The following is a 13280-nucleotide window of genomic DNA, read 5'->3' on the forward strand; positions in this document are numbered from 1 at the left end:
ACTAAGCTATAAAGCTTACTCCCTTCCTTTCCTTTCCTTTAGTGTTTTTAGGTTAGCTCGGAGTTGGAGATCGTTGGAGGCAGCATCACACTATCAAGTCGCTATCTTTGGAATAATGAAGCATATATTAGAAATTTCAAATGAGTGGCATGTATAGGGATCTAGTTGATTGACATGTATTATTTTGCTTTGGCCAAATGTGTTGGCTTATATTGAGTTATATGTTTATGGCCATGAAATATGGCTCATATTGATTATGGCTTGTAAGCCTAGCTATTCATGTCATGTCTAATGTTTATAATGTGATTATGTTTGTTTTCCATGCACGGTTAGTAATATGACATGTGTGTTGGATGTATGCTCTATGACCAATTGAGGTGGTCATAGCCATATAGTAATTGCACGTTATAAACACAACGTGATAATGATTGAACATGAGTGCTTGATGAATAAGTTGGTAACCATAGTATAATGATAAAAGTGGTCATCAAAATAACAAGTCTTATGAATATGAAATAAGGAGTCTAGACTTAGTATTGCACGAGTAGATGCATTACTTGTAAGAGGACATCTTAATGTTTAGGATGTGTCTTAATAAAGAGTGTTTAATCACTAAAATGATGCCATGATTTGCGATTTTGATGTGCATAAGGTTGTAAAATATTATGGGTAACATGAAGGCTTGGAAAATAGCCTAAGTATTGGCCACAAGGCCGTGTGTCTCAACAGTGTAAGGGACATGGCCTGGAGACATGGGCATGTGGCCCAGCCGTGTGGTTTGATGTGCATGTTGACATCATACACATAGAGTTACACGCCTGAGGACACGGGGGTGCCAAAGGCATATGGGCGTGTCCCTATGTACACACGGGCGTGTGACCTTGTTTCATGGGAAAATTTTCTAAGTTTTCCTGAATCTTCTTAAAGTTCTTGGTTTAGTCTCGAATCTATTCTGAAGAATGTTTTGGGCTTCGTAGACCCAAATAAGGGACGACATGCATGTGTTTGAAATTTTTTGAATTAAAAGAGATTTTATGGCCCGATTTTTGCATGAATGTGTATGTTTAAGTCCGGTAATGCCTCGTACGCTATTCCGGCGTCGGACATGGGTAAGGGGTGTTACATGGATTTAGAGGAATCCTTCTTCTACGCACTTAAACTAATAAAGCTTCTGATGATGTTAAATTAGAATAAAATTCCTGAACAACATCATCACTAGGGATGGATTGAACATCAAAGAATGAATTCCATTTTAGCTCTTCATTGGTTTCTCTAACATATTTTGACACATTCTCTTCATCATCATTCGCAAGTAGGAAACCTTTCTCTGGAAGCATCAATTTCTTTTTCAAGATTGTCTCATAACATTCTCTTATGGTCTCATTATAAAACCATGGCTAAAATCTATCATTTTGCAAGGCTGAACTTTTCTTCTTATGTGACATAATGCGTGACCGAAAGATTTTTTCAACAGAACACAAATTAGCAACAATAAAAACTGACAAATGCTAAAGTAAAAGTACATAGGAATCGATAACTTCAAACATGGTTGCTGCTTCTTAGGGGTGGTGCAGTAGGGTGACTTCATATGGTGTTAACGAAGTGTGGCGACTAAACACTATTGACTAGAAGAGTTGTTGATGGCTAAGTGTGGTGGCTAAGGAGAGCTGTCGGCGACAAATTATGGCCAAGAACCACAAATGGCTGACGATTTTGGGACAAGATGGGAAGAGAAAAAAAAAAGTAAGGGATGACAAGAGGGTTTTTAAGAGAGGAAACAATTGTTGATGCGTTTAAAGTAAGAGGGTGGTGTATTTATAGGAGGGTGGAGGCTAAAGAGATAAAGCAACAAAATTTTAATTAAATTAAAACAAGGGAGTTTCTTCAATAATTTAAACACAAAAAAAAGATAATCAATTTTAAATAAATTTAAATAATTGATAATTGTTAACTAAATAAACAAATTTAAAAATGATTTTGGCTGCCAACAATATAAAAATAAAATTCAACCATTATTTCAAAACAATTAAAATACCTATTTTTAGAAAAATTGCTCATTGGCCCAAAATTGACCATTTATTCCACAAATTCCCATATTAATGGGTTACTCGAAAATTAATTCCTAGAAATTTATAATAGAATAGATTCCCAGGAAAGATTTGAGGATTATAAAATGGTCTTACATAAAGTCCAATCTCCTAGACAAAATTTTTTCTATTGTAGTGATCTCTGATTTATTGTCTAAGTAAATTATTTTAATTCAAAGTAACACTGATGGATCCAATACAGTGAGCGAATTCTCATTCTGTTCCATTTTATTATTCCAATAGTGTTTAAGACGCTAACCATTTACCTTAAAAGTTCCTCTTTTTCCATTATGCAATTCCACTACTCAATATGGATACACTCGGTGAATCATGTAAAGTCCAGTCCATCAAGACTTAAGTTTTTCAAGAAATAATTTCATCCTAGAGTTGAACAATAAGACTCGTTGACCTACTTTGAAATATCAAAACTGAATGTGCTTGTCATTCAATCTTTTTACCCTTTCTTTGCAAATCTTTCCATTCTCATACGAAAACTTAATTCTTTCAATTCATCTACTGAAACTTCCGTTTGTCCAGATTGAGTTGTTTGAAAGCTCAATAAGATCTGTGTTCAAGCTCTAAAGATAGATGACATGCTTTTCCAAACACCAAACGATATGGAGACATCCATAACAAAGTTTTGTAAGTTGTTCGATAAGCCCATAGAGCGTCATCGAGTGTTCTAGACCAGTCTTTTCGATTAGGTCTCACCACTTTCTCAAGAATGTTCTTTATTTCTATGTTCGCCAACCCTTCTTGCCCATTCGTCTATGGATGGTAAGTTGTTGCAATCTTGTGCTTCATGTCATATTTATCGAGTAACCACTTAATCTATCTATTCACAAATTGAGACCCTTCATCACTTATTATGGCTTTTGGGGTTTCGAACCTAGTGAATATGTGCTTATGCAAAAAGTGCATAATTGTCTTGGCATCATTTACTAAACAAGCTTCTGCTTCGACACACTTAGACACATAATCAACTACCACTAAAATGTACTTGTTTCCATACGAGGAAGGAAATGGATCAAAAAAATTAGTGCCCCACACATCAAATAATTTTACCTCCAGGATATTATTTAATGGCATCTCATTCCTCCTTGATATATTCCCTACTCTCTAACAACGATAACAATTCTTCACATGGGCATACGAATCCTTAAATAGGGTTGGATAAGTGATGATACGTTAATCGATTAGAGCCTAAAATGATAACTTGGTCATTTTTAGATAGTGGCCGGATAAGTGTTGGTATTATCTACAATAATGTTAATTTTAATTAATAATTAGATTAGATGTTTATATATCGTAAAATAGTGGATGGAAAAAGGGAGTTCATTTTTCTTTCATCCTCTCCATCACCTTTTTCTTCTTTATTGAGCTAGGAAGGTTCGACCAAGTTTTGTGCTCTTGCATGGTAAGCTAATTCGAGCCTGTTTTGCATGGACTTTGTGTTTTTAATATTGTTATACTTCAATCTAGCTAACTGTAGTGTTCGTTTCTAAAACTGTTAAAGATTTTATGAGTTTGTTATTGTTGAATGCTTAAAACTTTGGTGTTAAATGATTAGATTAGAAGAGATGTTATAAAAGAGGATCACTTGTTAAAATGAAAATTTGTGATTTTTGAATATCAGTTCTAAAGTGTAGGTATTTCGAAACCAATTTAATATTTCTATAAACTTTGTTATAAAAGGGCTCAACTATATAGTGTGTTAGGTTTAAGGGAATTTCGAGTGATAGAATTGAGCTGATTATATGATTCATAAGCTGATGAGTGATATTGGTTGATGAAAAAATTTAATTTAATTATATTATAAATCAAAATTTGAATTCATTGAGAGAAGATCACGGGAAAGGGAATGTTGTTGAGTAGACTCCATTGTGGTGTGTTATCATTTCGTCGGGTAAGTTCATACAATATAAACATTGTTTAACTTTCTTTTATTTTTTTCTTTAATTGTATAATTGAAAATTTTGCAAGTCAGATTCAGTTTGTTGAGTATATAGAGAGAAGATATTAAATCATGACACAAAGGAATGAGAATGGGATTATAAAATGAAAGCATCCCGATGAACTTGGTAAAATACTTATACACAAGGTTACAAGTTATTTCTTCATGATTCCGAGATCCAACATTTTTTACGGGCTTGAAGATACATGTGACCCAACATTTCGTTTTAAAGGTTTAGCATGCACTGGTAACCTTACATGGAAGACTTGATTATTAAAATTGGCGTCCGTAGTAGTGAAAGGAATGAGAATGAATCAAATATGAAAGTGTTAACATATTATGTTGTGCACTCGATATAATGCATGTTGATAATGTATACTCACTTACCTTGTTGACAATTTGTGTTGGTTGATAGGTAAACTATGTTCGAATATTTTAATTATCACATAATTATTATGTGAGGTAGGTTACTATTGAATTTGTATGAGTTTACTGAGTATTCTTAATACTTACGCCTAGGTTGCTTTTATCTTGTAGATTTTGAACGTTCAAAACATTTCAATCAGATAACAAGAAGTTCACACTATCCGCCTTGAGTTGTGGTAGACTTTTTATTTGATCTGGTTTGATCTAAATGGCATGCATATAAATAGTTGGTTATTTTGTAAACAAATATGTTAAATTTTGAAGGTGATTATTTGGGACCCTCTTAATGTATGTAAATAAAATGAACATAAGTTCTATTATGTTATGCATTATAAGTTCTTTTGGACCTATCACAGTGTGGGATATTCGCAAAATATTTTTCCATTTCGATGTCCTTAGAAAATTACAAAATTAGATGTCTGCCTTACTTTCCATAATATTTGTGTTTGGGGGATAGTTCGTAGCTTAGCCATCTGCTATCTAATACGCAATTGGACTACCTTCAGGATCAGTCTGCGACATATCAGTCTGCGGCATGGTCCACCATGTATGTGTCAAGTATATGTAAGTTATGTGAGCCTCATGTGGTAACATCCTGTAACTTAGGTCTAACGACTGGACCGGGTAAGAGGTGTTACAACTTTAAACTTGACAACATGTGTTGAGTTGTTTAAATAAATTTATTAGGATTATGTTTACGGTAAACAATGAATATTGATGACATCCATGAACTCAATGACTGAGGGTGTCATGTTTATGCATTTATTTAGATTAGGTTTATGGTTACCTATGAAATATTAAATACTTGCAAAATCAACAACCATATATGTTGAGATTCACACACTTGTTGTATTAAGTTTAAGTAAAATATTTAAAGTTTGAACATCCCTTAACTCCAATTGTAACCTTGAACTCAACACCACTTGGGATCGAGGAATTTTAATTATTATATAATTATTATATAGAATACTTAGAATCTATTGGGACAATAAAAAATTTACAGATCAAAATTTTCTATAGAACTCAACACCTAATTTTCTATAGAATTCAACACCTATGAATATCAAAGTAACCTTCCAAACAACATATTTCGAAAAATAAATTTCCCACTTACACATATCAATAAATAATATGAAATTCATTAATGTTAAAGTAAAAAAAAAAAAAAAAAGTCTTAAGTCCTTTAAATAGGTGGCTAGAGCTCAGGACTGTATTACTGTGGAAAAAAAGAGTAAAATTGCATAACTTGGTGCACATTTACGAGGTATGCAACATTTTCAAGTGGTGTGGTTGAAATTTTTGAGAGTAAAATGCATTGAAACTGTGTGCAGGTGAAAACAGCTTGGCCTTAAAAAATAAAGAGTTCAATACCTGGAAACAATATTAAATTCTTGTCTTCAACAAAAAAATGTATTATCTACAAGTATATTTTGTTTTAACAAAATGTTTACAAATATGCAATATATACTACCTAACAACAAAATTAAATATGCATATTCAATCAAAATACCAAAACAAACTAACAATCAATTATACAACCAACCAAACTACAAAATAAAAGCATAATATAGCTATAATAATATTAAAATAACATTTTCAAACTTAAATAGAATTCTAAAACAACTCATCTCTTAATTATAATAGTTAATTCAATAAATTTTAGTTAACAAAATCATGATTGTTTATTTCAATAGATTAATTAAAATTTAACCGAATTAGTATATATATATTCCTCTTAAAAATCATAATACACAGCTCCATTCTCCCCTTTATATTCTCTCTTACCGAAATAATCAAAAGCCAAAATTAAAAATGGGGTTTCTCTTTTCTCCATCTTGGATTCTATTGTTTTCTTATTGCGTCATTTTAATCTCACCCACACAATCATTGGTTTGTTCATCATTAAAAATTCGCAATAGCAATAAAGAATACGCCAATTGCATCCAACTCCCAACGTTTAACTCCACCCTACATTTCACCTACAATGTCATCAACTCCTCCCTTTCCATTGCGTTTTCAGCCACTCCGTCCGACACCAATGGTTGGATCGCTTGGGCCATCAACCCCATGGGAATAGGCATGGTTGGTTCTCAAGCCCTCGTTGCATTCAAAGACAAAGGCTTCGTGGTAGCTAAAACCTACAACATAAGCTCTTACAGCTCTATTGTTGAAGGGAAGCTATCTTTTGAGATATGGGACCTGGAAGCTAGGGTTGCCAACGACGGGAAGATGGTTATATATTGTTCTTTGAAAATCCCGGCCGGTGCCAAAAAGTTGAACCAAGTTTGGCAGGTAGGAGCGGCGGTGTCTAATGGTCAATTGATGAAGCACGAGCTTGGTAAAGCTAATCTGGGTTCAATGGGAGAATTAAACTTGGTGGAGACCGTAAGTTCGATTTCCACACCCCCTGAGCTTGAGCCTTTTCCAAAACTACAACTTTCTAGAAAATATTCGGGACATGGATCCAGGGTTAATGCGGGAATGTGGATCTTCGGTTTAATTTCCTTACTCCTTTTTATGTGATTTTAAGGATTACACTTATAATAACACTTTGTATTAGAGGGCAAAAGGTGTTCATGGATCAAATTGCTTTTTAGATTTTCCTTTTTTTTTCCAGAAAAATCTAAATTTTATTAGGATGGATCCAAAACTCTAAACATTAGTCGTAACATAAAATAGTAATATATATGTAAGTTATACCAATATTTCTATTTTTAAAAGTAAAATTTAAATAATTTTATTATTAAATAATAATTTTCAATTTTCAATTAAAAAGTTAAAATCATATATTAAAAGATTAAAACATTTAATATCCAATGTCATCTCAACCTAAAGTTGAGTACACCCTCATTTTGTTATCTTCTTCATTTAATAAAGTTTAATATTGCTTTTCTTTTTTAAGTGTTGTGAAATTTTTTAGTATTTTGTTAAAAAATACTTGTTGAGAAATAAATTTTAATTTTATGAAGTAAAATATATATCTAAATAATGTTTAAGTTCATTAATATTATGATATTTGAATAATAATATAAAATAATTTATTCTAACTCATTATTAATATTTTGATTATAAAATATATATTTTAAATATTTTAAAGCAATTAATATTAATAATTTTAAAATTTAATTTGAATATATATATATATAAATTATACTTTAAATATTTAACAAATAATCATTACAAATTTAAATATATATGTTATAAAATTATACTAGTTTTCTTTACTCGTGTGATGCATGATTGATTGTATATATTATTAAGTTATATTTAATTATTTCTTAAATTTTTATAATCTTTCGTTAATAATATGGTTACAAAATTAAAACATATTTGTAAAAATAATGAAAAACTTAAAAGTACTTTTTAAATGATTTTAAGGCTTCTGTGATTTATTATGTAAAATTGTAAATTGAATTATTTTAAACAACTTGGAAAATAAACTCATATTTCAATTTTACTTTTAGAAAATTATTTGTTAAAATTTTAAATTTAAAATATTATACATTTACAAACATATTTTTAAAAAGGAGCAAATATTAGACCTAATCGGGTAGCCCGACCAAGGCTCGCTTGAAAAGTGAGAGGGTTTGAGCAAAAATATAGGTTTAGAAAATGGACTTGGACAAAAATAAAGCTTATCTTCTAAAAAGGCCAGGCCTCGACTAAGCTTTTTTTTTTCTCAAGCATGACCGACCAGAATTTCTAAAAAAATATTGTTTTTTTACTTTTTCATTATTTTGCTATCGTTTTACTATCATCTCGCTATTATATTGCTACTATTTTGTTATTATTGTTTGAATATTGTATAACTCTTGTTTTATTATTAATTTTCTTACTATTTTAGAGATATGTGTTTGCTAAGTTGCACCTATCTTAGTATTATTTAAGTTTTTTTTTCCATTTGTTGGGAAATATTTATTTTAATGTTTTTAGTGTATTTGATGTAGTATATTTTTTTAATTTATTTTTATATAAAAAATTTAATACGGGCAGACCAGGTCGGCTCGGTTTTAGCATTTCTATCTAAGCCGGGCTTGAGTGAAATTTTAGGCTCATTTTTCAGGCCGAGTCTGGACTTAAATTTTTTATTCAACCTAGCTCGAACTCGACTTGACCCATAATCAGCTTTAATAAATATCCATGTACAATTATTAAAAAAAAAAGACAAAACTGTTGGAAAATTATTTACACTTTTTCAGAAAAAAATGTTTTTAAAAGCTTATTATAAAACTATGATTGAAAACATATTTATTTTAATTAATTTTATAATATTTAAAAGTTCTAATTTAGATACTTTCTAATATAATTTAATTTGGATTATAGGAAATGCATTTTAATTAATAATATTGAAAAGAATACTAAGAGAGTTAAATTACCTTATTGTATGGTTTTAGAAAGTACATTTTTAACTCGTGTGTTATGTTAGTTAACTTTTAAACATAATTCAGTAAAATATGTTTTATTTTTAAAACAAATGTAAAAATTTATAAAAATAGTTTTAATTTTTATATTTTTAATTTTAAGTTATTTTTAACATTGTATTTAAATTTTAAATAAATTAACTGAAAATATAGATATTTATTAAACAGATTTTAAAAATATAAAAAAATTATATGTTAAAATTCTTTTAAGAATTATCATTTAATTAATATTGTTGTGATTTAGCAATTAATTGGTAATGCTCTTATCGCCTACAATAATACAAGAGTTTCAAAATGAAACCCAAATTTAAAATCAATGGCCTTTATTAACTCAAATTCGAGATGTTGAAAGAATTGTGAATTTTCATGTATTTTTTAACATTAATCTTATTATAATTTTTATTATGATATCTACTATTTTGATATAATGCTTATAGAAAGATAATGCGCTTCAGTGTACTCCAACTCATGTCTTTCTACACTGACAATAATGTCAATACCAATTAAACTAAAACTTGATTGACTTATATATATATATATATATATCACTTCAGGTGGAAGCAAGATATATTATGTAATTGTTGATATTTTAATATTAATATATAATTCAAACTTAACAAACTTAAGTGATATTTTGAGTAAAAATATAAGCTTGAAAAATATATTCTAACAAAAAATAAAGCCCGTTTAAAAAATAGGCCGAGACTCATGTAAGACTTTTTTTACTCGAGCTCGGCCTGAATATGCAAAAAAAAAAATTGCAGCTCTTTTTCCTTTTTTAAAAAAAATTATTTTGTTGCTATTTTCTTTTCTTTTTTTCACAATTTTGCTATTATTTCATAATTATGTTACTACTATTTTGTTATTATTATTTGGATATTGTATAACTCTTGTTTTATTATTAATTTTGTTACTATTTTAGAGACATTTGCTTGTTAAGTTGCATATATCTTAGTGTTATTTAAGTATATATATATATTTTTAAAATTTATTTTCAATTTGGTAGGAAATATTTATTTTAATGTTTTTAGTATTTTTAATGTATTATATTTTTATAAAAAAATAATAAAAAATTGGACAGAATTTGAGTCAAGCCAGATTTTAGCATTTTTATTTGATTCAAGATTGGGTAAAAAATTAAGCTCAATTTTTAAGCTGAACTAGACCCATGGCCTAACAAATAGGCCTAAAATTTTGATTGAGCTCGGTCTATGAACACATCTTCATGTATATATGTGTGATATTATTTTTTATATAGTGGATTATCTTTTATGTTTTTTAAATGGTTATATATAAAGGATAAACGTGGATTGTATTCTAGTAATTTAAAAATAAAAGTTGGTGATTATAATTTTAAATTATCTACTATGAATTAAAAACATGAAATGGTGAATTATAATTTTAAATTAATATATTTTATTAATTTAAAATAAAAATAATTATATAAAAGATTGTGTTGTCGCATGTCAATATATATAATAGGTAATTTAAATATTATGTTATTACATATACAATCGTTTGAGTTCAAAAACACTTGAAATATTTTTAGATTTAGAAAGCACATTAAATTTCAAAAAAGATTGTTTATGATTAGAAAAACACTTATTATTATTATTATTATTATTATCCAAAAACACATTTTTGAAAAATAAATATAATTTCTTGATATAACAAAGTAAATTTATTGTGAGGTCAAATTCTATTTTGCTATAGCTATGGAAATTTTAAAATTTAAAATCGTAAGACTCTAACATGATTTGGCTTTTTCTCAGGACTTTGAGAAAATAAATTGATGGCGTCAAACTTTGCCACCTTAAATAATGAAATAGCAACCCCATGACACCTTCATCTTCATTTAACATCTTTATCATATTCTTTGAAACCCCACTCTGTAGTAGAGGGATGAATTCCAGAATTGTGAAACAACTTCACAGAATGATAAAATAATGGGAATAGTACATCTAAGAATGCAAATGCAGTCTTATTTCGTAAACATCTCAAGATCAAAAATAAGCACCAACCCCGCCACCAGGGAAGAGTGTAGAATAGAACTGGAAGTTGAAGATTGTGGTGTATATTTATCTTGCACAGCAGGAGAAGCCCTCCTTGGGTGTGTTAGCCCCATCCTTGACAAGGTTTACTCGATTAACAGACAACTCCGCCTTATATGCCTCAGAATTCAGGGCTTTTCGGCATACATTGTTGTAGATTTCTCGGATAACAACCTCGAAAGCAGTCTGAACATTGGTCGATTCGAGGGCAGATGTCTCCATGAAGAATAAGTCTTCTTCTTCAGCAAGGCTTTTGCCTTCCTCCACACTCACATCTCTAATATTCTCCAAATCACATTTGTTACCTACCACCATTCTTGCCACAGCTGTATCACAATGGGCTGCAATGATTAATTACAATCAGGTTAAAGATTAATTACAAAAATGGAGAAAATGGAATAAAGAAACAAACTTACTGGAAAGTTCATCAAGCCAACGCTTAATGCTATCAAAGCTACTCCTTCTAGTAATATCATAAACAATAAGAGCGCCAACAGCTCCTCTATAGTAAGCAGAAGTAACAGCTCTAAACCTTTCTTGGCCAGCAGTATCCCAGATCTGAGCTTTAATTTCTTTGCCATCGATTTCAACCACTTGGGTCTGAAACTCTACTCCAATGGTAGCCTTGGAGTTGTTGTCAAACTCATTTCTAGCAAAACGTGAGAGAAGATTGGATTTCCCCACAGCAGATTCGCCTATAAGCACAATCTTGAACAAGTATTCCTCACCTCCCTCCTCTTCTTCCCGCCCACCCATTCTCCAAGCAGCTCAGCTTAGCTTTAACTAAGAGATCAGTTAAGTCTGTTGGGGTTGTTAACTTCAGTTATAGTGTTACCAACCACTGCTATAAGCTGTGCAAATTTCTGATCAATGATGAGTCTTTCAGTTTATTGTTTTGCACGCACTTGTTTTCTCGTTAGTTTCCTAACAGCCAAATAGCTTTGATAGCTCGTAGCTATAGTTTCACACGGCTGCTTTGGTGTCTCAAATGTGAAGTGCGTTTTAAATGGGAAGGAGTAGAAAATATCAAGCCACGGACTAGCTGCGTAACTGGCGGGGGTTTTACTGCTCATATTTCATCGGGTTTTGAGATTTATTGACTAGCTGCGTAATTGGCGGGGTTTTTGAGATTTATTGACTTTTTTGGTTCACTAAAATTGAATATTTTCAGTTCTGTTGGGTATTATTCCATTTTACACCTGATATTCAACAGTTTTCCAAAAATTCCTATTTATTGTATTTTTCTCAAAATATGCTCATTAGTTTTCCAATTACGGCCTGTCTTGGCCCTCCCAAATTTATATACTGAAAGAAATAATTGGGCGTCCAGTGTAACAGACAATCTGGATTAAGTTGAAGGCTTAAAGAAATGAATGTGAGGCAGCAACAAGATTTGTTTAGGATATATGTGACCAATTAGTGTTTATTTATTTGTTTTGGTAACTAGGTTTTTGAGATAAGAATGGATGTAAGTTTTAAGAGCTTGTGGGTTAGATTTTAAGATAAAAAGAGAATTGGTTAGTTACTAATTCTCTAGTTTGGGTATTCTCTAAAGAGGTAAATAGTTAGCCTCTTGAGTAAAGATTACACTCCTGATTACATAATTAAGAGATGAGGTGAATTACTACTACACCATATCTCATAATTGAATTAGATTTTTATTTGCCGATTATAGATATTATTAATATATTTATAGATCTATATAACTGGGTCAGACTCGGGCCAAAAAGATTTTGTCCAAGTTCCAACTCAAAAATAAAATCAGGCCTATTATCTTATACAATTTTTTTTTTATCTTCATCTTTTTGTGCAAACCTTCCTAAATTTCAAACCAACTTTTGAATTTGGACAAATAGCCTAACTCTTTTATAGGTTTACTCCATATTGGTTTGGTTTGTTATGTAATGTTTAAAATTTATAACAATTTTCTTTTCCATTTTATAATTTTCTTTTTAATATTAATATTATTTTTTCTGGAAACAAAAGTTATTAATTTATTTAATATGTTGAAAATTGAAACAATTCCTAAAACCCTATTCTGTTGTGGCTTTTACACATGCCAAGTTATTATTGCACGTCTATACAGTGCCTCAGGTAGTTCTTAAGAAATAGAAAAACTTTAAATGAACGCTTAATCCCTAAGAAAACTGTAACACACACAACTCTTGATGCTAAGAAAACTAATCCTAAACAATCTCTTAAAAAATCTTACAATTTTCTTTAGAAAAAATTCCCCTTTCATGCATCAGTACCAGATCCAAATTATTGTTGGATTTCAACCAAGTGTTTGGCTTATTTCTCAAATTCTATTACCCAGCCCCTCTATGTTCCCTGAATTCAT

At 30.3% G+C, this 13280-nt stretch overlaps 2 protein-coding genes across 3 annotated transcripts; one reads left to right on the forward strand and one right to left on the reverse strand.

Annotated features, from left to right (window-relative positions):
• The first annotated feature begins 6279 nt into the window (after window positions 1-6279).
• On the forward strand, window positions 6280-6990 carry LOC108477858 (auxin-induced in root cultures protein 12-like). Its single transcript, XM_017780343.2, has one exon. The coding sequence runs from the start codon at window positions 6280-6282 to the stop codon at window positions 6988-6990; it is 711 nt and encodes a 236-aa protein (XP_017635832.1).
• A 3651-nt stretch (window positions 6991-10641) lies between these two features.
• On the reverse strand, window positions 10642-11932 carry LOC108486944 (ras-related protein RABA5b-like). 2 transcript variants are annotated; one of them, XM_053031139.1, is made up of 2 exons: window positions 11356-11932; window positions 10642-11265 (listed from the first exon to the last, which is right to left on the reverse strand). In XM_053031139.1, the coding sequence occupies exons 1-2, from the start codon at window positions 11693-11695 to the stop codon at window positions 10967-10969; spliced, it is 639 nt and encodes a 212-aa protein (XP_052887099.1). In that variant the 5' UTR covers window positions 11696-11932; the 3' UTR covers window positions 10642-10966. The 2 variants fall into 2 exon arrangements, with proteins under 2 accessions (XP_052887099.1, XP_017646606.1); XM_017791117.2 differs by having other exon boundaries at window positions 10642-11280.
• Window positions 11933-13280: the final 1348 nt, after the last annotated feature.

This window comes from Gossypium arboreum, chromosome 7 (genome assembly GCF_025698485.1).
Source record: "Gossypium arboreum isolate Shixiya-1 chromosome 7, ASM2569848v2, whole genome shotgun sequence".
Classification (NCBI taxonomy): Eukaryota; Viridiplantae; Streptophyta; class Magnoliopsida; order Malvales; family Malvaceae; genus Gossypium; species Gossypium arboreum.